The sequence below is a fragment of the Trachypithecus francoisi genome, unplaced genomic scaffold (genome assembly GCF_009764315.1).
Source record: "Trachypithecus francoisi isolate TF-2019V2 unplaced genomic scaffold, Tfra_2.0 Lachesis_group21, whole genome shotgun sequence".
Lineage (NCBI taxonomy): Eukaryota > Metazoa > Chordata > Mammalia > Primates > Cercopithecidae > Trachypithecus > Trachypithecus francoisi.
In genome coordinates, this window is record NW_022681467.1 from 27009403 (window position 1) to 27036679 (window position 27277).

General features: G+C 49.6%; 2 protein-coding genes across 6 annotated transcripts in view; both read left to right on the forward strand.

The window, feature by feature from the left end:
* The window catches only part of HM13 (histocompatibility minor 13), a 57061-nt gene that overhangs the window by 22171 nt on the left and 7613 nt on the right, over positions 1-27277 (forward strand). For 3 of the 5 annotated variants that reach the window (XR_004431186.1, XM_033186021.1, XM_033186019.1), the window contains exons 3-10: positions 2304-2386; positions 9971-10059; positions 14102-14187; positions 14280-14405; positions 15191-15248; positions 20546-20629; positions 25110-25146; positions 27100-27202. Coding sequence is in view for 3 of the 5 variants with exons in the window: in XM_033186021.1 (XP_033041912.1) it covers positions 2304-2386; positions 9971-10059; positions 14102-14187; positions 14280-14405; positions 15191-15248; positions 20546-20629; positions 25110-25146; positions 27100-27202 (666 nt within the window). In the remaining 2 variants the exon portion in view is untranslated. The remainder of the gene's footprint in view (positions 1-2303; positions 2387-9970; positions 10060-14101; positions 14188-14279; positions 14406-15190; positions 15249-20545; positions 20630-25109; positions 25147-27099; positions 27203-27277) is intronic. The other 2 variants (XR_004431187.1, XM_033186020.1) reach the window with 1 other exon arrangement.
* On the forward strand, positions 11902-14031 carry LOC117068613 (malignant T-cell-amplified sequence 1-like). Its single transcript, XM_033186022.1, has one exon. The coding sequence runs from the start codon at positions 12579-12581 to the stop codon at positions 13122-13124; it is 546 nt and encodes a 181-aa protein (XP_033041913.1). The 5' UTR covers positions 11902-12578; the 3' UTR covers positions 13125-14031.

A 27277-nucleotide genomic window follows, 5' to 3' on the forward strand; every position in this document is an offset into this window, starting at 1 on the left:
CCTGTACAAAGTGCTGTCAAGGCGAGGTCCATAGCACCAGGAAAGCATGGAAGAACCAGCTTCAGGGTGAAGGTTCTGCCCAAGCCCCTTACACACAACAGCACCTGCATTGACCTAGCTCCGCCGAAACCCCAGGAGTCATCCTCCCTGCCCCGCCAAGCCCTCATATCCAGCTCCTTCACACATCTTGCAGCTCCAATTCCAGAACAGATCTGGAGGCTGGGTGCAGTGGGTCACACCTGTAATCCCAGCACTTTTGGGAGGCCAAGGCGGGTGGATCACCTGAGGTCAGGAGTTCAAGACCAGCCTGACCAACATGGTGAAACCCCATCTCTACTGAAAATACAAAATTAGGCAGGCGTGGTTGTGCATGCCTGTAATCCCAGCCACTTGGGAGGCTAAGGCAGGAGAATCACTTGGACCCAGGAGGTGGAGGTTGCAGTGAGCCAAGATTGCACCATTGCACTCCAGCCTGGGCAACAAGAGTGAAACTCCATCTCGGGGAGGGCAGGAGTGGTGGGAGCAGAACAGATCTGGAATCCTTACACTGCTCATCACTTCCCCTCCATCCCCCCAAGCCAGGGCACCATCCCCCTCCTGCTCCCTGCTTCCACTCTTGCCCTGCAGGGTCTTCTATACAGCAGCAGAGGGGTCCTCTCATGCTGTCTAATCATGTCAAACCCTGCCCTCAGCACTCCAGTACCAGCCTGTCTCATGCAGGTGAATCTAAAGACTTTCCCATGGCACTGCAGGGTCTGGCTCCCTCTTCCCACCCAGCCTCCTTTCCCGACACTGTGCCTATGCTCCCTTAGCTCTAGGCTCGCAGGCCCTCTGTAGTCCCTGCATACATGAACATGCATCCACCTCAGGACCTTTGCACCTGTTCCCTTCATTTATGACTCGTCCTATGTCCTCTCCTCCAGAGCGTTCCCTGACCACCTGTCTAAAATAGCAGCTCTGCCCTTTCATTTTCTATCTCCCTGCCCTGGTTTGCTTTTCTTAGTGCCCATTACCACCTAACAATATATGTAACTGTTTCTTTTGAGATTCTTTCTCCCTCATTGGCCCATGAACTCTAGGAGAGCAGCAACTTTGCCTGATTCCTTGCTAATCACTGGTGTCTAGCACAATGCTCTGCACATAGTAGGCAATCAGTCAATATGGGCTGAATTACTGAGGGGTTGATTGTTGTCATGGGAACTATGTGAGCAAAGCTTCTCTGATCTGGGAGCTAAAGAAGGTTGAGTAGGGGTGGCCTCGGTGAAGAGAGAAGAGAGGAGAACATCTCATGCAGCAGGAGAGCTTGTACACGGCTGCCTGTGGGTGGGCATGTAGCACACACATCACACTGCAAAAAGGCCAGTGTGGCTGCAGTGTGTAGAGCAAGAGCATGTGTGAGCCAAGGCTCAGGAGACCTGTGGTGGCCACCACGAGGACAAGAGGCCAACAGGTGGATATGAGCTTTCAGCTTATGAGAGCAGAAGTTAGCTGCAGAGAGGCTTCCAGCAAGGGAGTGATATGATCTGACAGGTGTTCAGCAGATTCTAAAACAGCCCTGCTTGAGAGTGGCCAGGTTCCCTACACCTCACACAACAGCACATTATTCCCTCCAGGTTAGAGACCATCATAGTAATAAATTCAGCAGTGATGCAGCAAACATGGTGCACCATGGCATAGCCTTTCCAAAGTCCAGAATTAACACGTGACCATTGACTGGAGCATTGTGACAGAATATTTCTGAAGTTTCACCTAACGACAAAAAGACCAAGAAGCAGCTGTCAGGGATGCTGTCATAGCTTCAGCCATCACTGCAGGAGGAGTCATCAGAAAGCAGAATGTGGAAAATGGAGTGGGAAAGATGTATTGTAACTAGCATGCTTGGAGCCTGGGTGGCCACTCTGTAGGGGCTCCCTGGATGATTAAACAGGAAGAAGGAAGTGTGGAAGAGTGAGTTCTGAGGTTCCAGCAGCTCTCTTGGGGCTCTATACTGAAGACTCCCTTATCCCTTCAGAACCCCTGTGCAGCACTCTGAGCACAAACATAGTTGCCTCTCTCCAGATAATAGAGCCACTAAACGTAAACCTGCAGACCCCTTTGCGAGGTACATCTGGGGGCTTGAGGTTTCTCCCTTTCCCCCACAGTTGCAGAAACTAGAATGCCGCTAGTATTGTCTGAGACTCTTCCTGACGGTCCCCCAACTCAAGAAGGGTGAAACCAACCTCCAGAAGAGAAGCAGGGACTCTGGTTTCCTCACAGCCACTGGCAACCCTAACTTCCTGTTTCTCTTTGTATTTCTGCCTCAGATATTCTCCCAGGAGTACATCAACCTCTTGCTGTCCATGTATTTCTTCGTGCTGGGAATCCTGGCCCTATCCCACACCATCAGGTCAGAAGGCATCTCTCTGCAACATTTGAAGCAGCTTTCTCGGAAACCAGTACAGGGTCTTGGATGAGAACATGACTTTTGGCATCACTCAGAGCCAGGTTTGAATCCTGGCTGTAAAACTCAAGGGACTCTTTCCCCTGCACACTGTAGATGACTAGGACAAGAACAATGACCTCTCTGGGCCACAGTTTCCTTATAGAAATGATAAGGATCTCGGCCGGGCGCGGTGGCTCAAGCCTGTAATCCCAGCACTTTGGGAGGCCGAGACGGGCGGATCACGAGGTCAGGAGATCAAGACCATCCTGGCTAACACGGTGAAACCCCGTCTCTACTAAAAAAATACAAAAAACTAGCCGGGCGAGGTGGTGGGCGCCTGTAGTCCCAGCTACTCGGGAGGCTGAGGCTGGAGAATGGCGTGAACCCGGGAGGCAGAGCTTGCAGTGAGCTGAGATCCGGCCACTGCACTCCAGCCTGGGCAACAGAGTGAGACTCCGTCTCAAAAAAAAAAAGAAATGATAAGGATCTGGTGGGTGCTTCCACCACCACAGCTGTTGGGAAAGTGATTTGTGAGCAGTAATGTCATGTTAGTTGTGACAGTACTCAGGTGAGTAACACCAGTACCACCTGCCAGGTGTTGTGGCCTAGCTGTGTGCTAAGCGCCATGCTGGACTTCTCACACATGATCTTGTTTCATAAGGAGCCAGAGGCAGCATGGTAAAAAGTTAGGAGCGTGGGCTCTGGAATTTGACTACCTTTGAGTCCAGATCCTGCCACTTAATAGCTCTGTGATCTTGGGCAAGTTACTTAATCTCTCTGGCCTCAATTTCCTAGTGAATGTGGAGAAAAATAATAGTACCCTTCCCATGGGGTCATGTGGAAAGCTTTAGCACAGTATCTGGCGATATAAAGTGTTCAGTAACTATTAGCTGTCACTGTCATTATCTGTGTTAACCTGCCAGACAACCTCATATGGGTTGCTTTTGCTTTCACACCTGTATGATAGTCATGGAAGCTGAAGCCCAGAGAGGTTAAGAAATTTGCTAGGATCACACCGCTAATAAGCAACAGAGCCAGGATTCAAACCCAGGTGTGGTCCAGACCCCATCCTCTTCCCACTGCTACCCTAACTCAAACTGCCACATGCTCATGTCCTTTCAGTGGGGAGAGTGGTTCATTAGGGGGGTTGCTACTTGTGTTTTGGACAGGCCAGTTCTCCAGTCTGCAGGACTATCCCACACATTACAAACAATTGGCATCCTTGCCCTGCTCACCAAATGGGAGTTGCATACCCGTCTTCCCCAGCTTGTGACTACAAAGATGTCCCAGTATGTTTCTGTCTACCCCGTTGAAGAGGTGCAGCCTCAGGCTAAGAAACACTGATAGACCAAGAGGTGGCCAGGGTTCCCAGAAGGAAGGAACTCAACTTGAACTTAGCTTTCTTTGAAGGGTAGGAAACCTGGAAGACATACAAAGGAGGGAGAGTCAGGTGCTGGAAAGTTTGTGCACATTGAGGGCATAGGCAGAATCTGCTCCCAAAAGCACTGAAAGGCAATATGAGGCCAGGTGGTGGCTCACACCTGTAATCCCAGCACTTTGGGAGGCCAAGGCAGGCAGATCACGAGGTCAGGAGATCGAGACCATCCTGGCCAACATGGTGAAACCCCGTCTCTGGTAATAATACAAAAAAATTAGCTGGGCTTGGTGGCACATGCCTGTAGTCCCAGCTACTCAGGAGGCTGAGGCAGGAGAATCGCTTGAACCCGGGAGGCAGAGATTGCAGTGAGCCGAGATCGTGCCACTGCACTCCAGCCTGGTGACAGTGAGACTCCATCTCAAAAAAAAAAAGGCCAATATGAATGTGGCTTCATTCTTCTAGGCACACTGGCAGGACAGTGTGGTAGTCAGGAGCATGGGGTCAAGAGGCAGGCAGCCCTGGGACCAACACCTGGCGCTGCCAGCTCTAATTTGTGTAAGTTACTCAAGCTCTGAGCATCAGTTCTTCTACCTATAAAATGGAGAGACTGCAGGTACCTCCTCAGAGGTGTGGGGAGGGTCTAGTGAGCCCCAGGCTATAACATTCCTAGAGCACAGTGCCAAGCACACAGTGAGCCTAGTGGCTGGCCCAGGGTTACATAGCTGGGACTTCACCTCTCGTCTTCCAACTGAGGTCATTGTTGTCCTCACCTGCACTGATTCTTCACCCACAGAATTTTATTCTAGCTAGCTTGGGAGAATTCTAGTCCAGCCCTGCATCCTGAATAATGGAGGCCCAGGCAACCTGAGTGACTTGGACCCAACCAAGATAATGGCAGGCCCAGTCGCCCTTGCTCACAGGACATACCTGTCCTTTCGTGGTGGACCTGGGGTGGGGTGGGGGCAGTCACTTCCAGACATTGGGTGTCCTTTCCCATGCTGATTAGGATCCTCCCCAACTCTAGCCCATCCTACCCTAGCATCTGTGAGAGGCTTGAGACCCCCAGGTCTCCCCACAGCCCAGCCTCCACCTGAGAGAGAGCCCAGTGTGTTTTGAAAGCCACTATTAAGCTGTTTGCTGAGGAACTGATTATTTAACATTATTGCAACAACCCTACAATGAAGATCTTGTCTCTGCCCAGCTGCCCAGGCGCGGTATTGTGAACCTTTATCATCTCGACACCAAAGACTTTTTTTCCCTTTTAGAACAATAACTAAGGGACATTCTCCCAAATTTCTCATAGATGATTAATCTATGTCAAGAAATAATTGAGGCTGGGCATGGTGGCTCACACCTGTAATCCCAGCACTTTGGGAGGCCAAGGCAGGTGGATCACTCGGGTCAGGATTTCAAGACCAGCCCGGGCAACATGGTGAAACCTCATCTCTACTAAAAATATAAGAAAGTAGCCGGGTGTGATGGCATGCCCCTGTAATCCCAGCTACTCAGGAGGCTGAGGCAGGAGAATCCCTTGAACCCAGGAGGTAGAGGTCGCAATGAGCCAATATCGTACCACTGTACTCCAGCCTGGGTGACAGAGGGAGACCCCATCTCAAAGAAAAAAAAAAAAGAGAGGGAGGGAGGAGGGGGAGTGGGGGTGGGGGGAGAGAGAGAGAGAGAAAGAATGATTATCTTTTAGCCACTTCGTAATTTTTATAGATAGATATTATCAACAGAAAATTAAAAACCAACAGCAGCCAAAACTGCACATGGTAAAATGTATGAGTGACTAGAAACTAACAGAAGAATCATTTTCTTAATGAAATTTAGAGCAACAAAATTTGACCTGGAAAACCATACCTTTTAAAAATAATGGATCATCTGGGCATGGTGGTTCACACCTGTCATCCCAGCACTTTGGGAGGCCAAGGCAGGTGGATCACTCGGGTCAGGATTTCAAGACCAGCCCGGGCAACATGGTGAAACCTCATCTCTACTAAAAATATAAGAAAGTAGCCGGGTGTGATGGCATGCCCCTGTAATCCCAGCTACTCAGGAGGCTGAGGCAGGAGAATCCCTTGAACCCAGGAGGTAGAGGTCGCAATGAGCCAATATCGTACCACTGTACTCCAGCCTGGGTGACAGAGGGAGACCCCATCTCAAAGAAAAAAAAAAAAGAGAGGGAGGGAGGAGGGGGAGTGGGGGTGGGGGGAGAGAGAGAGAGAGAAAGAATTGATTATCTTTTAGCCACTTCGTAATTTTTATAGATAGATATTATCAACAGAAAATTAAAAACCAACAGCAGCCAAAACTGCACATGGTAAAATGTATGAGTGACTAGAAACTAACAGAAGAATCATTTTCTTAATGAAATTTAGAGCAACAAAATTTGACCTGGGAAAACCATACCTTTTAAAAATAATGGATCATCTGGGCATGGTGGTTCACACCTGTCATCCCAGCACTTTGGGAGCCCGAGGCCGGTGGATCACCTGAGCTCAGGAGTTCGAGACCAGCCTGGGCAACATGTTGAGACGCTGTCTCCACAAAAAATACAAAAATTAGCCAGGTATGGTGGTGTGTGCCTGTGGTCCCAACTACTCGGGAGGCTGAGGTGGGATGATCGCATGAGCCTGGGAGGCAGAGAGGCTGCAATGAGCTGTGATTGTGCCACTGCATTCCAGCATGGGTAACAGAGTGAGACCCCGTCTCAAAAATATAAAAATAAGAATAATGGATGGCTGTAGGCAGAAGGGATGCTCACCATACGGGGCTAAAAAATTTGATGGGGACCAAAAACTATCAGATGAAGGAAATCATTATTGTAAAATTAACATGGAAAAGAACTGAATCTGGTGAAAATAATTTTAGTAAGTAAGGGATTATTTGATCATACTTTTTAGAAAGTTGGTCCATTAATTACATTGATGTTTCCATTAAATTGAGTTTTCTTAAATAATTTCTCAAGGAAAGTCTACAGTGTTGTTAGAATTTTGATCAGCTGCCTGTATCCATAAACGTAGACCTTCCTCAGGATCCAAACAACAGATCCAAAGGTTTAAGACAGGGAAATTGGGCTTAGAGGGGTTATGTGACCACCAGGATTCACAGCTGGTAAGGGCAGAGTGAGATTTTGAGCTCAGGTCTGTGTGACTCCAAAACCCCTATTCTTTACAGTTTTGGCAAAAGTGAAGTCGGGGGAGCTTAAAGAGGGTGGGCTGGCCACCTCCTGTCATTGAGCCTGTGGTCTCCTGGGGACTGGCAGAGGAGAGGCCTGCTGAAAGGCTGTAGAGAGCTGCACCTGAGCTGTGTCAGCACAGGCTGAGGTTCTTAGGATCCCCTCCACCTCCACTACCACTTCCAAGCCCACATTAAGCCTCTTTGGGAACAAACCCCAGCTGGGGTATTGGAGGAAGGCAGAGGCCACAGCCTGCCTTACCTTGTGTAGTCACCAAGATTCAAACCCAAGACATCCTTCCTGCAAAGGGAACCTCGGCTTACTTCATCATCTGTGTCTGAGCTCGCCCCACCTAGCTGACCTTAGAGGGAAGAAAAGCCCAGAAGGTCCAGATCTGCCACCCCAGAGGAGGAAGCCACGTCACCAGTTTCACTGACCCTGCCTTCCACCCCCAGGGGAGAAGGGCACCAGGATGTGGCTTGTCAGTGGGAAGGAATGACCTTTACATTTGACATGAGCCATCAAGGGCCAGGAAGAATCTCTGCCTGCTACAAAAGTCTGCATTCAGAGTCATTCAGTAAGCATTTAGCAGATGTCTAGCAGGCACCAGGCATCTTCACCCCAGGGGAGGGTGAAGATGATGAGACAGGGCCTCTGTTCTCAAGTCCACAGACTCAATGCTAGCCTGGTCGCTTGACTCTTCCCCTGTGTAGTGTGGAGCAGCCTCTCTTTTCTCAGAATAACAGACACCAATCTGGAGACTTGCTACTTGAAATTGAAGCGGCAGTTAAGTTTGTAGGGTACCAAGTGCTCATTTAATCCTTTCAGTAGCCCTACAAGAAAGGTGTTATAGCATTCCAGATGAGGAACAGTTGCACAGAGCAGTTAAGTAACTTTCCCAAGATCAGACCACTAATAAGTGGCAGAGTTAGGATTTGAGCCCAGGAAGTCTGGCTCCAGAGTCCGTGTCTTTAACTATCACACTCTGCTGGTTGAGAAACTGAGCACCAAGCTCCTGAGGAAGAGGCCGGCTAAGATGGGCAAAGGGCTTAGCTCTTCAGCCTGCTTTTCTGCCTCTGTCCATACCTGCACTCACACTCTGACTTCAGACTCCCCCAAAACTGATTCAGCAAACTAATCTGAAAGTAGCTTCCAGTCACCCACCCAGCTTCTGCCTCCCACCGCCTCAAAACCCTGTTGTGGGAGCCCATTTCCAAGTCTGCCCTTACACCTGCTGCGCTTCTGTTCACAAAGCCCTCCCATCATTCACACCACAGCTCTACAGGCTGGGAGGGATCGGCTCTTTGAAAAGTGGAGAAATGGAGGCCCACAGATGGTTTTTTGTTTCTGTTTTTGGAGACAGAGTCTCGCTGTGCCACCCAGACTGGAGTGCAATGGCACAATCTCAGCTCACTGCAACCTCTGCCCCCGCCGGGTTCAAGCGATTCTCCTGCCTCAGGCTCCTGAGTAGCTGGGATTACAGGCTCCTGCCACCACGCTGGGCTAATTTTTGTATTTTTTTAGTAGAGATGAGGTTTTGCCATGTTGGCCAGGCTGGTCTCAAACTCCTGACCTCAGGTGATCCACCCACCTCAGCCTCCCAAATGTTGGGATTACAGGCGTGAGCCACTGCACCTGGCCAGAGAGGGTTCTTGAATCTACATCTTGCTCCATGCCACCAGGGTCTTTAGAAGAGAGTTCCCACCAAGCCTTCCGGGTGCGGTGGCTTATGCCTGTAATCCGAGCACTTTGGGGCACCGAGAAGGGTGGATCACAAGGTCAGGAGATGGATATCATCCTGGCTAACATGGTGAAACCCCATCTCTACTAAAAATACAAAAACAATTAGTCGGACATGGTGGCAGGTGCCTGTGGTCTCAGCTACTCGGGAGGCTGAGGCAGGAAAATGGCATGAACCCGAGAGGCAGAGCTTGCACCACTGCATTCCAGCCTGGGCGACAGAGCAAGACTCCGTCTCAAAAAAAAAAAAAGGGAGTTCCCTTTTCCCTCCCTTTTTCACTGTGATATGGGTACTTCCTGGCCTGCCTCATCCCTGCTAAAGACTCCATGCCAGGCAAAGCATTCGTTCTGCTTTTCATATCTTCATAGCAATGCTCTGAGACAGGTGGTATTGTTAGCCCTGTATACAGGTGAGAAAATTGAGGTCCAGGGAGACAGAGCCATTGAAATGGTCTCCCACAGCCACATGGCAGAGCAGGGCCTCAGGGCTGGGCCACCCAGGCTTGTAGCCACTCCACAGTACCGCCACGAGGCTGGGTTAAGAGGCCGTGGTTTGCTTATCTTGCTCTGAAAAAGGTCCAGAAAAGGTCTCTGCTTCCTGCCTGGCTGGGAGGTGGGGCATGCTGGGTAATCAGAGAGAATGCTTCTGGAGACAAGGCCAAGCTGGTCTTAAACAACTGAGGCCTTGTGGAAGGAGTGAATGTGATGGTCATCCTGCCCGGGGGCTATGATTCATCTGGCTGATTGATTCCAGCTGAGTCTGTAAAAATCTCAGGCCTGCTGTTGGAGAGCAGAATGTCAAGTCATGGAGTGGGGTGGGGGTGACTGTCAGGTCATCAACTTGATAGGCCTGGAAGGGAGTCCACAAATATGCTTCTTGACAAGGGACTCATATAGGTGGCATGTGGGCCAGACTTTGGGATCCTGTGCTCTCCCAAAAATGGTATTTTGCCTGAAAGTCTATCTGCTTCTGCTTTGCATTTCTTTGATGTTAACAAAAAGGCAGTACAGAAATCACTATGAGTGCAAAGACCTAGGTTTGAGTCTCAGCCGAGATATAGGACCCCTGTGTGACTATGGGCAAATCATTTACCTTTTGAGGGCCTTTGTTTTCACATCTGTAGAGTGGGAACAATAACACCTACCTATCAGGACAGCTGTAGGGGTGCCAGCTGTAAATGGGGCAGGGGAGTGTTAAGGCTGACTACCCATGGGGGCTCTGTTTGCCGACTTGCTTTGTCTTTCCTTCCAGCCCCTTCATGAATAAGTTTTTTCCGGCCACCTTTCCAAATCGACAGTACCAGCTGCTCTTCACACAGGGTTCTGGGGAAAACAAGGAAGGTCAGTGCTAACCACTTTCCTCTGTAGTGTCCCTTGAGTATCTTCCTCTGCCATTCCCTTTGTCTCTCCAATATTGGGGTTCTCCAATAGAGCGAATGATGGAAGAAGTGGGCTCTGGAATCTCATGGCCTGGATTCACATCCCAACTCTGCTACTACCTAGACATGGGACCCTGGGTGAATGCCTTACCTCTCTGAGCATTGGGTGTTTTGTTTTGTTTTGTTTTTTCCCATCTGTAAAATGAAAGTGTTAATCTGGGACCTCCACAGTCATGTTGTTAAGATGGCGAGTCAGTAAGTGGAAAGCATTCAGCATGCTGCCTGGCTCATAATAAGCACTCAGTCAAAGTTGGCCTTCGTGATTATTTTATTCATATATATTTTTAGTGTGATCAGTGCCTCACCTAAGGTTTGAAAAGGGGGTTCCACAGCTCTTTTTCAAAAATAAAAACTGACCAGAAACAGTGTCTCATGTCTGTAATCCCAGCACTTTGGGAGTCCAAGAGAGGATGATCACTTGAGGCCGGGAATTTGAAACCAGCCTAGGCAACATAGTGAGACCTCATCTCTACAAAAAAATTAATTAAAAAAAAAATGCAAACTATGAGGAAGTGTGGAGATCCTGGGATTTGCAGGTTAGGGTATGGATTCAAATACTGTAACAAGATTATCAATGGCTTGACCAAATAGCAGGTATTTCTTTTTTGTTGTTGTTTTTTGTTTTTTGAGACAGAGCCTTGTTCTGTCACCCAGGGTGGAGTGCAGTGGCGCCATCTCAGCTCACTGAAACCTCAGCCAACTGAGTAGTTGGGATTACAGGTGTGTGCCACCACGCCCAGCTAATTTTTTTGTATTTTTAGTAGAGATGGAGTTTTGCCATGCTGGCCAGGCTGGTCTCAAACTCCTGACTTCAAGTGATCTGCCCACCTCAGCCTCCCAAAGCGCTAGAATTATAGGCGTGAGTGAGCCACCACGCCCAGCAGGTATTTCTCTTGTGTAAAATACTGAGCATGTGAAATCTAGCACTTTTTTTTTTTTTTTTTTTTTGAAACAGGGTCTCACTCTGTTGCCCAGGCTGGAGTGCAGTGGCACAATCTTGGCTCACTGCAAGCTACACCTCCTGGGTTCACACCATTCTCCTGCCTCAGCCTCCCGAGTAGCTGGGACTACAGGCACACGCCACCACACCCAGCTAATTTTTTTGTACTTTTAGTAGAGATGGGATTTCACCGTGTTAGCCAGGATGGTCTCCATCTCCTGACCTCTTGATTCGCCCACCTCGGCCTCCCAAAGTGCTGGGATTACAGGCGTGAGCCACCGTGCCCGGCCATAGCACTCTCTCTTACTGGTGCCTAGCACATGCTGTCTTGTCCCTAATCGGCAGCAATTTTATGTGATTGCTTTGTGCATCTCTAAGGAATTTCTGTCAAAGAAACAATTGTTGATTTTTTTTTTTTTTTTTTTTTTTTTTTTTTTTTAAGGCTAAGCTTGGGCCAGGTGAGATGGTTCATGCCTCCCAGCACTTTGGGAGGCTGAGGTAGGTAGATGACTTGAGATCGGGAGTTCCAGACTAGCCTGGCCATCATGGCGAAACCCCGTCTCTACTAAAAATACAAAAAAAATTAGCCAGGCATGGTGGAGTGTACCTGAAATCCCAGCTACTTGGGAGGCTGAGGCAGGAGAATTGCTTGAACCTGGGAAGGCAGAGGTTGCAGTGAGCCTAAATCGCGCCACTGCACTCAAGCCCGGGCGACAGAGTGAGACCCTGTCTCAAAAAAAAAAAAAAAAAGACTAAGCTTGGCCAGGCGCGGTGACCCATGCCTGTAATCCCAACACTGAGCAGCTGATGCAGGAGGGTCGCTTGAGCCGTGGAGGTGGAGGCTGCTGTAAGCCACGGTCACACCACTGCACTCCAGCCTGGGCGACAGAGCAAGACCCTGTCTAAAAAAATAAATAAAATAGTAAAAAGGCTAAGCTTGTACCACAGAGCCTTCAAGATCCCAGACCCTATCTATCTCATGCTCCGTCATATACAGCGCTGGCCCTCGGGTCAGGGTGGTGTCATCACTCCACTGCCCAGCCAGAGGGAAGGAGAGGCATCCATATCCCGGGTCCATTTAGCTGTAAGAGAAGCTGGAAAATGGCCGTGAGTCGGGCTCGTGTCCAGTTAGACCTAACTCATCAGGGTGCGCAGCTCCAGTCCTCTCTTTCGGCAAGGAGAAAGCATTCGTATCACTTCTTGCTTCTCAAGCCCTACTGTTTCAGCGATTCTCATTGGAGAAGAACCAGCAGTCGAAAAAACAGCGGGCCAAGCGCAGTCGTGACGTGGCGTTCAGAGAGCGGAAGTTGTCAGATTTCACCGGGCCGTAAAGCGCGCTGGCTGTGTCATCTTCCGGTTAGCGACAACGGCTCTGACCGGCAGTCTGCGTGGCGCCCGCGCTAGCCTGCCTGCAGGGGGACTCTACCGGAGCTTTGCCAATTCCGTTTGTTTCCCTGTTGTCGCCCGCTTCACCCTGGATCATGTTCAAGAAGTTTGATGAAAAGGAAAGTGTGTCCAACTGCATCCAGTTGAAAACGTCAGTTATTAAGGGCATTAAGAGCCAACTGGTAGAGCAATTTCCAGGTATTGAACCATGGCTTAATCAAATCATGCCTAAGAAAGATCCTGTCAAAATAGTCCGATGCCACGAACATACAGAAATCCTTACCGTAAGTGGAGAATTACTGTTTTTTAGACAAAGAAAGGGGCCTTTTTGTCCAACTCTAAGATTGCTTCACAAATACCCTTTTATCCTGCCACACCAGCAGGTTGATAAAGGAGCTATCAAATTTGTACTCAGCGGCGCAAATATTATGTGTCCAGGTTTAACTTCTGCTGGAGCTAAGCTGTACCCTGCTGCGGTAGATACCATTGTAGCAGTCACAGCAGAAGGAAAACAGCATGCTCTGTGTGTTGGGGTCATGAAGATGTCTGCAGAAGATATTGAGAAAGTCAACAAAGGAATTGGCATTGAAAACATCCATTATTTAAATGATGGGCTGTGGCACATGAAGACATATAAATGAGCCTCAGAAGGAATGCATTTGGGGGGCTAAATGTAGATGTTGATTGTGTCGTACGTGTGTTTGTGTCTGTGTGTGACAGCGTGAAGGCAATGCCTCTGTGGTTATGCTAAATAAGTTTAGCAGATACTTTATAGAAAACAAATCAGGGTGCTCTTACCACAGAGGAAAAAACAAATTAGGGGACAAGCAGCAAGCAGTCGGCTGCACTCGGGAATGTGAAAGGAGTGGCTGGACTCTGTGACTCCCGGCAAACTCCACAGCCTCTAGTTGTCTTCTTAGGAAGCTTGGAAGCAATCAAGAATGGTCTAACATCAAGATGTCTGCCACAGGGCCCTCTACGAAAGCAGCCTCGGGGACTCTGGCCTTTCCTTGAGACCTGCATCTCTTCCCTTCTTCATCGCCTGCTAGTGAACTAAGGCTGCCGCTAACCTTCTTCATCCTTTGGTGGCAAAGAAGAAAGATTCCAGAATTAACTTAGACCTTTCTAAAGACCTGGGTTCAGTGGCAGCTGGCATTGACTGAGCACCCGCTATGTGCCAGGCACTGTGCTGGACGCATTGTAAGGACTGTCTTACTTATTCCTCACAGCAGCCCTCAGAGGGGATGCTGTTATCCCCTTTTTACAGATAAGAAAACGGAAGCTCAGAGAGGGAACTGCCTTCCCCAAGGTCACCCAGGTACAAGTAACAAAGCCTGTGCTTCTAACACCAAAGACCACTTCCCGCTGACCCTGTGCCAGGCTTGTGAGTTTCTCTGGGCCTCCATTCCCTCCTGTAGGAAATTGGAGGGGTTGGAGTGGCTCCAGTGAGCTCTCCCCTTCCTGAAACTCATACTAATCTGGGGCAGCCAAAGCTTAGCGCCCCCAGCCTGTGAACCTCTCACAGTGCCCATAGCCATGCCCTCCTCCATCCAGGGGCTGACAGGTGGGAGGGATAGCCCCGCCCCAGGGAGTGGACTTACCTGGCCTCTCTGCTCAGAGATCATCAATTATGAATTTGACACCAAGGACCTGGTGTGCCTGGGCCTGAGCAGCATCGTTGGCGTCTGGTACCTGCTGAGGAAGGTGAGTAGCCAGGACCTGGGCAGAAGGGGAGGATGGGGTTGACAGGGCAGGGTGGGGCACAGCAAGCTGGTCTCACTTCCCGCTTTCCTCAGCACTGGATTGCCAACAACCTTTTTGGCCTGGCCTTCTCCCTTAATGGAGTAGAGCTCCTGCACCTCAACAATGTCAGCACTGGCTGCATCCTGCTGGGCGGACTCTTCATCTACGATGTCTTCTGGGTGAGTCAGGCAGGGATGCCAAGGATGTCTGGCTCCAGGACCATCTTATCTTCCTGCTTTCCTGCCTCTCTGGCCCAAGTGGCAGTCATCTGATGGAGAAGAGCTGTTTTGGGCTGAAGTTCCAGACCCCAGAGCAAGTCCTCTCTGGGCCCATATGTGAGATGGAGCCAGAGAGCAGATTCCACCTCTTTTTGAGAGCACACTCATGCCCGGTGCCTTCCAACCACCTGCATATCTTCCTTGCCAGTAGGGGTGTTACCGAATCCCATGTCTCCTCAGCAAGGGAGTTGAGACTCAGAGAAGTTCAGGTAGGGGTGGAAGAATGTTGATGAATGGGCCCAGCAAGGGCATTTACCTGGGAGGACAGGCCATCTGTGCTCAGCTGCACACCAGCCCTGGCCTGTGATGCCTCTCACATTGACTCTGAGAGGCATCGCAGAGGGACTGAGGTCAGCTTGACTCAGGCATGCTTTTCCTGGCCCCAAGCAGCCTCTTCTCTTGAGTGGGTGGCGCTGGGGGATTTTATCACTTGGGAGGAACAGAACTGTGAACAAACATAGGCTGCCTGGCTTGGGCCATCAGAGGTCCTTTCTATACTCCCTCGAATTTCCCCTTTGTTGCCCAGAACCAGTATCAGTGGCCACCTCACCTCAACTTCAGATCTGCACCAGAGCCCTTCCCAGCTCCCCTCAGATTCCAGGCAACAGCACTTCTAGAAGCCTAGGGACAGCTATTCTTTCCCCACAGCCCCTTCCTTCCTTCATACTGCTCTTCTCTCCTTCTAGGTATTTGGCACCAATGTGATGGTGACAGTGGCCAAGTCCTTTGAGGCACCAATAAAACGTAAGTGACCACCCTGCCACAGGGAACCCCTCCCCTACCCCTGCCAGGCCATGCCCCCACAGCCCGTTTCAGTCAGTGCATCCTCCTATCTCTTCCCCATGTACCTCTTCCTCCTGTGGCTCTCCAGCCTGGTTTCCTTATTCTCATTGAGTCATCTGACTGTGTTCATCATGCCCAGGCCCCGGCCTCTGGCCACTTGGTCATGGTGCAGCATGGTGTGAAAGGAGGCAAAATGGGAGCAAGCGTAGAGGGAACTGTTTAACCCAACTTGGGGGGCACATGCAGGGGCTTTCCAGGAGAGAAAACCTCTAAGCCGAGACCTGTAGCACCCCTCACTGGGGTCCCCTTGGCACCTGAGTGTCAGGTGCTATCTATCCCGTGCCGCTGAAACTGCCTTGGTTTGGTTCTTCAGTGTATCCACTCTTTATAAGTAATAGAAAATCCACAGGCCGGGCGCGGTGGCTCAAGCCTGTAATCCCAGCACTTTGGGAGGCCGAGACGGGTGGATCACGAGGTCAGGAGATCGAGACCATCCTGGCTAACACGGTGAAACCCCGTCTCTACTAAAAATACAAAAAACTAGCCGGGCGATGTGGCGGGCGCCTGTAGTCCCAGCTACTCGGGAGGCTGAGGCAGGAGAATGGCGTGAACCCAGGAGGCGGAGCTTGCAGTGAGCTGAGATCCGGCCACTGCACCACTCCAGCCCGGGCGACAGAGCGAGACTCCGTCTCAAAAACAAAACAAAACAAAACAAAACAAAACAAAATCCACCTACAGGTTGAGCATCTCTAATCCGAAAATCTGAAATCCAGAATGCTCCAAGACCCAAAACTTTTTGAATACTGACATGACACCACAAGTGGAAAATTCCACACATAAGGACTTAACACAAACTGTTTCATGCAGAAAATAGCATTTTAAGTATTGTATAAAACTCTTTTTAGGAGGCTGAGGCGGGAGGATCACTTGAGGCTAGCAGTTCAAGACCAGCCTGGGTAACAGCAAAACCCTATCTCTACAAAAAATTAAAATATTAGCTAGATGTGGTGACACACACCTGTAGTCCTAGCTACTTGGGAGGATCTGAGGTAGGAGGATCACTTGAGCCTGGGAGATCCAGGCTGGAGTGAGCTATGATCATGTCCCTGCATTCCAGCCTGGATGATAGAATGAGACCCTGTCTCTAAAATTTATATATATATAAATATATGTATGTATATGTGTACATATATAAAACTACCTTCGGCCGGGCGCGGTGGCTCAAGCCTGTAATCCCAGCACTTTGAGAGGCCGAGACGGGCGGATCACGAGGTCAGGAGATCGAGACCATCCTGGCTAACACGGTGAAACCCCGTCTCTACTAAAAAATACAAAAAACTAGCTGGGCGAGATGGCGGGCGCCTGTAGTCCCAGCTACTCCGGAGGCTGAGGCAGGAGAATGGCGTAAACCCGGGAGGCGGAGCTTGCAGTGAGCTGAGATCCGGCCACTGCACTCCAGCCCAGGCGGGCGACAGATCAATACTCCGTCTCCAAAAAAAAAAAAAAAAAACTACCTTCGAGCTATATGTATAATGTGAATTTCATGTTTAAACTTAGGTTGTATCCCCAAAATATTTCATTATGTATATGCAAATATTCCAGAATTCAAAAAAAGTCTGAAACATTTCTGGTCAAACCATTTCAGATATGGGATACTCAACCTGTGTAACTGTCTTTAAACAGGGAGGAGTTTTGTCATCTCACACTACAGCCAGCCCAGGGGTAGCAGGCTCAGAGTGGGTTAATAACCCTCTCTTCACCAAGAGCCAAGTTTACTTCAGGAGCATTCTTAGCATGTCCACCTGTCCCTTAGGTCATCCCTTCATGGTCCCAAGATGGCTGCCGCAGCTCCCAGCATTGACTCCTCACATAGCCATGTCCAGAAAAAGAAAGGGGAAATGATGTCTCAGGGAGGGATGGTTTTCCCCAAATCTCCCGTGCAGCCTCCCTCATACTTTATTGGCCAAAACTGGGTCACAGGCCCAAGTCTAAACCATTCACCAGTGAGGGGGATAGGAAACATGATTGGCTTAGAGTTTAAGCTTTAGACTAGTGGAGAATCACCTCCTGGGATTACAAGACTCAAAGAAGGGAACAGAATCCGTCAGGCATGCTAGCAAGGAAGAGAGGAAGATGCTGCCGGGAGGGCAGGCAACAGTGAGCACGTGCCATGAAAGCACTGGCTCATGGCGACAGGCAGTAGTTGGGGGAGACTGGGGGAGATTCCACTCAGGGAATCAAGAAACAGCTATCTTTCTCATGACTCACTCCCCACCACTGTGGACAGCCTTTCTCCCTGCGTTGGGGAGAGCTTCATGGCCACAAACAGCTCCTGAATTCTGTGGTTCCAGCTTAGTGACCCCAGAGGAAAACAGGTTTCTCCCAGCTTTGGCGTGAATAAACCTACAAGGCCTGGCCTGACCCATGAGCCAGAAACTCCCACTGGAGAAATGGAGGATCGTGACGGACAGGCCAGTGTCACTGTCCTCTCCAGTGCCTGGGGGCAGAGTATTGGAATTGGCGGCCCCCCAGAACCAAGTGTACAAGGGGAGAGTAGTTCTCCAGAGCAAGGGAACAGATGCTGGGCCAGCTGGAGCAACAGCTATTCCATTCCTCACATGCCTTAATGTATGAGTCCAGAAGTGTGGAAGCCCAGAGAACCCAGCCAGAGTGTCAGGAAAATCTTTTCTGGGTCATGAAGGATGAATACACATTGCCCAACCATGCAGGGGCAGTATGGGCATTTGAAAGATAATGTACAGCTTCAGCAAAGGGCTGGAGGCAGGAAGGTGCATGGAGGGACCTGGGAGCAGAGAATCAGGGAGTGGGCGTAGCCGAGTTCAGGGAAAAGAGGCGGGAAAGAGGTAGGCAGAGGCCAGATTTGGGAAGCCAAAGATGCCTGTCCAGGGAGCTTGAACACTGCCCCGTAGGCCACTAGAAGGCTCCGAGCAGGGAAGTGGTACTGTCATATTTGGTTTCTGATACTTAGGGTCTGGTTTTCTGGGCTGGGGGAAGACCCACTGCCTTCTACTGCTAGGACTAGAGCTCAGTGGCAGAAAGGCAGAACAGTGAAGTGCACATATGCTGAAGTCAGGCTTCCTGGACTTGAATCTCAGCTCTGCCACTTGCTGACTGTGTGGCCTTGGGGAGAACACTTGTCCTCTCTGAGCCCTGGTTTCTAGAACTGTAAAATGGAGACTATAGTCTCTGCCACTCAGAATTGAATGGTACCAGGATTGAGAGAGAATCTGCCAAATCACTGTGCGTTGTACATACAAGGCAGGAAGAGGCAGGCAGGGCAAGGGTACCTATCCATGTATTAGGGAAGCACAAGCTTACACAAAAACCCTGTGTACCTCTGTGTACATATTGTTGGCCAGATGAAGGTTGCAGTGAGCCAAGATCACACCACTGCACTCCAGCTTGGGTGACAGAGTAAGACTCTGTCTCAAATATATATACATATATATATATATATGTATGTATGTATGTATAAAAAATAAAATTTTTTTTTAAATGGCCAGGTGTGGTGGTTCACACCTGTAATCCCAGCACTTTGGGAGGCTGAGGCAGGCAGATTACGAGGTCAGGAATTTGAGACCAACCTGGCCAACATGGTGAAACCCCATCTCTACTAAAAATACAAAAATTAGTCGGGTGTGTTGGCGCATGCCTGTAATTCCAGCTACTCAGGGGGGCTGAGACAGGAGAATCACTTGAACCCAGGAGGTGGAAGTTGCAGTGAGCCGAGATGGTGCCACTGCACTCCAGCCTGGGCGACAGAGCGAGACTCCATCTCAAAAAGAAAAAACAGGCCGGGCGCGGTGGCTCAAGCCTGTAATCCCAGCACTTTGGGAGGCCGAGACGGGCGGATCATGAGGTCAGGAGATCGAGACCATCCTGGCTAACACGGTGAAACCCCGTCTCTACTTAAAAATACAAAAAAACTAGCCGGGCGACGAGGCGGGCGCCTGTAGTCCCAGCTACTCGGGAGGCTGAGGCAGGAGAATGGCTTAAACCCGGGAGGCGGAGCTTGCAGTGAGCTGAGATCCGGCCACTGCCCTCCAGCCTGGGTGGCAGAGCAAGACTCCGTCTCAAAAAAAAAAGAAAAAAGAAAAAACATATTGTTGGTCAGAGCTGACCCCCTACCCGCAAGTAAGGAATTCAAGGAACAGGATTTTCCTGAGTGGCTTAGTCTTGCACCACACTTGACCTATCACCTGGAAAGGCTGCCTCACACAAAACCAGGACTGGATTAGTAAAGAAGGCATGGGGTAGCAGTTAACAGTGTGTACAAATCATCTAATCTTCACTACTATCCTGAGGGGTCAGTTCTGTTGTCTACCCATTTCACAGGTGAGAAAACTAAGGCAGGTAAGTAAACTGTGCAGAGCACAGAGCTAGGGCTCAGACCCACAGACCCACAAGTCAGACTTTAAAGCCCACTTGTAACTACTCTGCTTGCAAGGCCCTATGGATGAAATCCAGTTACAACCTCCTTTTGCTACAACTAGACACAGAGGGAGACATTTCTCCCTAATCTGTATTTATTCAAACAAGCTGTCCAGCAAGATTTCTGAGTGAGGGGCCTTAAGGAAGGAATCTGCGGGTGTGTGGCATTTTCTCCCTCAGCAAATACAGAAGGAGCTTGTAGCCCAGGCTCACCCTGCTTCAGAACAAGGGCCACCATCTGTCCATACCCCTGTTGTGAGATGGGAAACCTCGTAGATGTTGGCACTGTGTGGCTTTTGTCTTATATACTGGGCTTTAGTGTCAATCCCATTTAACCAAAGTGTTCTATAGCTATAAAAAGGCATTGAAATTGTGTGGTTATTTGAGTTATAGCTCAGTAAAGGCATTAAACCTTCAACCTAGATGACCCGATTCCTCCCCCCTCTAACCAGCTGTGACTCCGATGGAGACATTGCCCTGCAACCTCTCACTGCCTCATCCCCCACGTCCCACCCAGAAACACAAATGTGTGAGTTTCATACAACAAGAATGCGGGGTTAGGAGTCAAATTAAGCTGGGAATACAAAAATGGGGCGGGTGCCTATAATCCCAGATACTCAGGAGGCAGGAGAATCACTTGAGCCTAGGAGACAGAGGTTACAGTGAGCCAAGATCATGCTATTGCACTCCCGATTGCAATCCTCATTGCCCTTGGCAATAGAGCAAGCCCCTGTCTCAAAAAAAAAAAAAAAAACAAAGTAAACTGGGCTCCAGCTGACTCCTCACATCCCCACCTCCCCCTTCAGTGGTGTTTCCCCAGGATCTGCTGGAGAAAGGCCTCGAAGCAAACAACTTTGCCATGCTGGGACTTGGAGATGTCGTCATTCCAGGTGAGCCTGCTAGGGTGGGGCCATGTGAAAGGGGTGGAGAGAGTATTCCCTGGAGCAAGGGGATTACTGCTACACAGACAGGCTTACCAGCTGAGAAAGAGGAAAAGTAAGGCTGGATCAGGCCAGGGTTTGGTGAAGCGTTCCACCTTAACATCTATTTACAGAGTGCCAATCAGGTGCCATGCCCCAGGCTGGGCCCTGGTCAGGCGTCAGTGAACAAGACTGTCTTCACAGAGCCTCTGGTCTAGGTGAGCAGATGTTGCTCAAGAACTACAAAAGTAAAAGTCTAATGACAGACTGAGGTACACTCTGAAAAAGCACATTTCATGACAATCTTAATGGACTGAACCCCTCTCACACACACCCACACATACACATACCCCTTCCCAGTGTCTGCAAGCATCACAGATGTACCAGAATTGCCATAGCCCCCTTGCTCCTCCTCCCTGTGTCAAGATGTCTCCAGGGAGAACACACACATGGGCTCCTGTGCCTACTCAGCAGAGGAGCATGTGCATGCAAACTTGCTTGTCTGCAGAAACTGGCCTTTGAGTCCCTGGATCTGCGTGTGGGTTCTAGTCAGTGTGTCTGTGGGTATGGATACAGGGGCCCCATCCATGGTCCAAGCAGGAGAGCACATTCTGCACACCCACAGCCTGGCCTCACCTTGGGGCAGCAGCAGCTCAAACTACCAGTCAAGAAAGAGACTAATGGCAAAGCTGAGCTGCCACTCTGAAGGCAGCTGAAGTGACTGAGGCTCAGGTGTTGTGTGTCTGCTGATCTGGGCTCAGTAATGGGAGCAGTGAACCCAGGGGACGTACTTGTCTTCCTAGTCTCAGAGTCAGAGGGTTAGAAGCTTGCTTAGAAGAAGGTTTTAGTCCGGGCGTGGTGGCTCACGCCTGTAATCCCAGCACTTTGGGAGGCCGAGGCAGGCGGATCATGAGGTCAGGAGATCGAGACCATCCTGGCTAACACGGTGAAACCCTGTGTGTATAAAAAATTAGCCTGGCATGGTGGCGGGTGCCTGTAGTCCCAGCTACTAGGGAGGCTGAGGCAGGAGAATGGCGTGAACCCAGGAGGCAGAACTTGCAGTGAGCTGAGATCGTGCCACTGCACTCCAGCCTAGGCAACAAACAAGACTCCGTCTCAAAAAAAAAAAAGGTTTTATCTGGGCACAGTGGCTCACACCTGTAGTTCCAACACTTTGGAAGCCTGAGTGGGGAGGATCGCTTGATGCCAGGAGTTCAAGACCAGTCTGGACAACATAGCAAGACCTCATCTCTACCAAAAAAAAAATTAGCCAGTTTATGGTGGCTCATGCCTGTAGTCCCAGCTACTCTGGAGGCTGAGATAGGAGGATGGCTTGAGCCCAGGAGTTTAAGGTTGCAGTGAGACTATGATTGTGCCACTACACTTCAGCCTGGGTGACAGAGTGAGACTCTGTTAAGAAAGTCTGGGCAAATTGTGAGATTATATATATATATGTGTGTGTGTGTATGTGTATGTGTGTATACACTCCTGACCTCAGGTGATCTGCCCACCTCGGCCTCCTAAAGTGCTGAGATTACAGGCATGAGCCACCACGCCTGGCTGACCCCATCTATTTTTTTCAAAAGAAGAGGAATTCTTTTAAAGCAGCAGATTAAAGGCTGACTTACTTTTCAGGGCAGGATGCTATTAGCAATTCTGATCACCTAGGTTGATACAGGCACTTCTATTTGTGACAGTTGCATCTTGTGACACATGGAGGTGACACAGAGGCTTTCCCTGTTTTACCAGTGAGGAAACTGAAGCTCAGAAGTAAAGGGACTGATACAAATTCACACACTAGTAAGCAGCAAGGCCAGGACTCAGACCAGCGCTATCCGGCTGGAGGAAAGGCTACGCTGTCAGAACTGCTGTTACAGCAGCACTAGCGGTAATAAGATGGTAATCGCAACAGCTACCATTTATCAAGCACCTGTTGTGTACCAAGAATGGTGCTAGGTGCTTTTTATATGTTATCTTTACTTCTCCCAGCAGTCCAGTGAGATAGAGGGCATTTGCATTTTACAGATAAGGACACAGGTTTGACTTGCCGGAGGCCATGGGGGTGTGGGCTTGCACCCATGTGTCTTCATAATTTGCAGTGCTGTGAGGCAGGGAGACTTGCTTCCCCAGTAGAAGGCATCTCCGTCAGAAAGAAGAAATGGAGTCCTGTAAAGCATTTGACTCACTCTCCAGGGCACGGTCTGTCAGGCACCCACACAAACTTGCCCCGTGTCCTTGTCATAAGTTCTGGGCTTGAGACAAGCACAGGGTATCTCGGCATATTTGTCCTTCCCCCACCCTCTATATATATCCCAAGTAGTCCCGCAATCACAATAAATGTAAGTTGATAACAGAGTCTCAGTGGAGCGTTGCTTGGAAGGCCAGATGCACTTTAGGAGTGAGAGCCCCTGGCAGAGCTCTGACTCCTGGATTAGCTGGAGAACACTTGTAGAAATCAGCTGCCAGGGGACGCTGAGTTCCCAGTTTGTTTGCAGAATAACTGCAGTTGTCTGCTCTCTCCCCAACCAACTCCCTACTCCTACAGAGTATTCATCGAGAACTAAGTCATTTCCCTCTTTAAAATTAATCATATGTTGACAGGCAGTGCTTCTTTTTTTTTTTTTTTTTTTTTTTTTTTTGAGATGGAGTTTTGCTCTTGTTGCCCAGGCTGGCGTGCAGTGGCACAATCTAAGCTCACTGCAACCTCAGCCTCCTGCATAGCTGGGATTACAGGCATGTGCCACTACACCCAGCTAATTTTGTGTTTTTAGTAGAGACGGGGTTTCACCATGTTAGTCAGGCTGGTGTTGAACTCCTGGCCTCAGGTGATCTACCTGCCTCAGCCTCCCAGAGTGCTGAGATTGCAGGCGTGAGCCACTGTGCCCGCCCAGGCAGTGCTTCTTATCAACGCCTTCCTTCAAGTAAATGAGACTCAGAGCCCAGTGAGGGAGGCAGACACACAGGGTTTGTGTATAGCACAGGGGCAGGACTGCTTGGCTGTGTTTTGGGGATGCTTAGACTTCTGGGATGTCTCTTTCTCTTTTTTCTTTTTTAGCAGAACCATTGCTTATAATTGGCTTGGTTTTGAAGTTTCAGAGTGAGGTGGGTGGACCGAGGTAACCCTCTCCTGTGCTCCTGTGGAGCCTTCAAATGGCCCACTACTTGCCCCTCCTCCTTTCCCATCCAGCCACACAGCTGCCACAGGGGCCTTTTTCAAAATCTATTTAGGTGGTTCTGCTCAGAACTCCTCCAGGGCATCTCTTCACTGAGGATAAAGACCCGACTCCTCCCCATGATCCTCAGGGCCCTACAGGGCTGGTCCATCTCATCTCCTGCTGGTAGGCAAGCTGCCTTAGTGGCCCCTCAGTCCCTGCCACATCTCCTGAGCCCTCTTTCTCCAGGACCTTTGCACATGCTGTTCTCTCCTCCTGGCATGTGGCATTTCCAAGAAGCCTTCCTTCTTTCCCCTTCTTCGCCCCCGCCCAGCCTAGGTCTCATCCTGTTACACCTTCTCAAGACATGGGAAACACATTTCTGCCTCAGCCTCCCAAGTGGCTAGAATTACAGGCATGCACCGCCATGCCTGGCAGATTGGGGGAAGGGGGGTTGTTTGTTGTTTGTTGTTTGTTGTTTGTTCTGAGACGGAGTCTCACTCTATCACCCAGGCTGGAGTGCAGTGGTGTGATCTCAGCTCACTGCAACCTCAGCCTCCCAAGTAGCTGGGACTACAGGTGCCTGCCACCACACCTGGCTGTTTTTCAGTTTTTGTTTTGTTTTTTGAGACAGAGTCTTGCTCTGTCACCAGGCTGGAGTGCAGTGGTGCGATCTCGGCTCACTGCAGCCTCCACTTCCTGGGTTCTAGCAATTCTTGTGCCTTAGCCTCCTGAGTAGCTGGGACTACAGGTGCGTGCCACCATGCCTGGCTAATTTTTGTATTTTTGTAGAGACCAGGTTTCGCCATGTTGGCCAGGATGGTCTTGAACTCCTGACCTCGTGATCCACCCACCTCGGCCTTCCAAAGTGGAAGCGCTCTTTAACAGTTGCAGTCTCACGGTGATTACAATGACTATTTGAGGTATGTCATAGTGTGGCTACCCTGTCTCCCTGGATGAGCTCTGTGGGAGCAGTTATTTTGCCTACTCCTGCATTGCCCATAGCGTCTGGTACGTAGGCACTTGATAAGCATTTGGGCAGTCACAGTGTGACAGTATGGTGCAGTGAGGGGCTGGGTCATTGTAGTCCCAGGCCAAAGCAAAATCCTGGGCCACTCTCATTGTTGTAGGCAGAGAAATGGGACTTTCTGCTGGCACTTGAGAGTATTGGCCACACTCTTGGTCTCCAATGATTGCTCCAAGACGGAACACCAGGTTGGGGACCAGGACCCAGTCTCTTGTTAGGTCACTGCCCTGCTGCTTGCCTTTCACTCTCTAACCCCGGCTTTCTCCCACAGGGATCTTCATTGCCTTGCTGCTGCGCTTTGACATCAGGTGAGTGAGTAAGGGCCTGCCCCAGCATGGGGTTCTCCAGGGATTCTCCAGTGGCCTTCAGGAACCCAGAGAAGGTACCTCAGGGGACCAGACCCTCCACCCCACAGCAGCCAGAGCAATTCTGATTTTATCTGCATTTTGCATCTTGAAGTTCTAAGTGTTTGAAGAGCTTGTGGTCAAAAAAATGTTTTAAGAATCACAGGCCAAGAGTTTTAAACCCACAAGGGCCTGGTGGTACTCACAGTCCTTTTTCACTGTGTGACCTTGACAAGTGGCCTGACCTTCCTGAGCCTCCGGTTTCTCATCTTGAGTTAATAACAAGAGTTCCTACCATGAAAATCTGGAGAGAGTGCTGAGCACATACTGACCTCAGTAAGCTCTTGGTTGAATCCTGGTTGCAGTCATCGTCATCATCTTTTATCAGCCTAGGGTCAGGTCATCATGTCTCAGCTGCTCTAGCTGTTCCCTGCCCTCTCTTTACTCAGACATTTTTCAGTCTGTTGTAGACAGCACGAGAGAAGATGGGCCAACTTAGGTCAGCATTTAAAACACAGGAAAGGTCTTATCCGAGTTAATGCACCTGTGTGCAACAGGACTTGCCGTCAGCAGGGGGCGCCAGCAACAGCTCCATTCATTTTATGCTCCGCATCCCTGTGAGGGCTGGCAGTGTGTGCACTTAACTTTGGGGTGGTTTGTGAACTCTTGGTTTCCTCATGCCTGATAGTTGCAAAAGCAGTAATAACAGTGACAGTGATAATGAGAGACTTACTACCAGCATCACTGAAATCCAGTTTCCATGTGAAACTTAGGTTTTTCCCACTCACATACACCTGGGTTATTAGTGTAGTGCCACTTTGAACCTTAGGAGCATATGGGCTCACAGTCACCTTTGGAAGAGGCCTGGCCAGTCTGTAACTAGAGGGATGTCTATGCCAGCCGTGTCTACTCCTGGCTGTTCAGAGGTAATACAAAGTGAAACCCATCAGAAGCCCCCAGGCTATTTGCTGGAAACAGATTCGACTGCCAGCACCCTCAGAGACAGTCTCATTTCTAGCCTGGGCTCACAGCATAAGCAGCTCCTCAGCTGATTCCAGAATCAGTGCAACATTCCCAAAGGGAGTCACTTGTACCCAAGTTCTCACGATAGGCAAGTTCTCAATGTACTTGCAGCTGAAGGCTTAGAAGCACCCAGGACAAGGAGAGAAGGGCATCAGAAGCACTCATTCATTCCACAAATGTTAATTGAGTCCTTAGTACTACTGGCTGGGCACATCCCAGGCACTGGGGACATGCAGAGGTTATGGAGCTGGCATTGGAGAGGGAAGTCACGTAATGGCAATGTCGGGCTGCATGTGATTCATCTGTTCTGAAGCTGATCTTGGATGAATCACCTCCAGGAAGCCACTGGCATTTATTTATGCAGCCAGCATCTGTTAGTACCACAAATCGGCTACTGAACTATTAGGTCCACTGCACTTAAAAGTAGTAACTTACCTTTGCATTTTCTGTATCTGTGTTTCTCAAAGCATGATCCAACAGTATGAGATTCACCGCAGATGTTTTTTCAAAATGCAGATTCCTGGACCTTGCTCTAGAGCTATTAGATCTACTCCCTGGGGATGGGACCTTGAATCCTGCATTTTTTCACAAACTTTCCAGATGATTTTTATGCTGACTAAAATCTTATGGCCACTGTTCTAGGTTGTAGCATTTGACATTCATAACTACCAAGGAGATGAGCTCCTCATTTTCCCATTTTGCAGATGAGTAAACTGAGGCTAGGAGAAGGAAAGCAACTTGTCCAGAGACACATAGCTGGGGGCAGTATCAGCATGGACACCCACCTCCAGACTCCCACCCCCACAACCTCTAGGGTCTTCCCCAGCTCCCTCAGAAGGGGTGTTATATCTAACCTATATCTAACCCGCCTCTTTCTTCACACCTTCCCTGAAGCTTGAAGAAGAATACCCACACCTACTTCTACACCAGCTTTGCAGCCTACATCTTTGGCCTGGGCCTTACCATCTTCATCATGCACATCTTCAAGCATGCTCAGGTGAGCAGGATGGTATCAGAGTGTCAAGAACACCTCACTGCAAATAGAGGAACTTACAGAGGATTTATTTGCAAA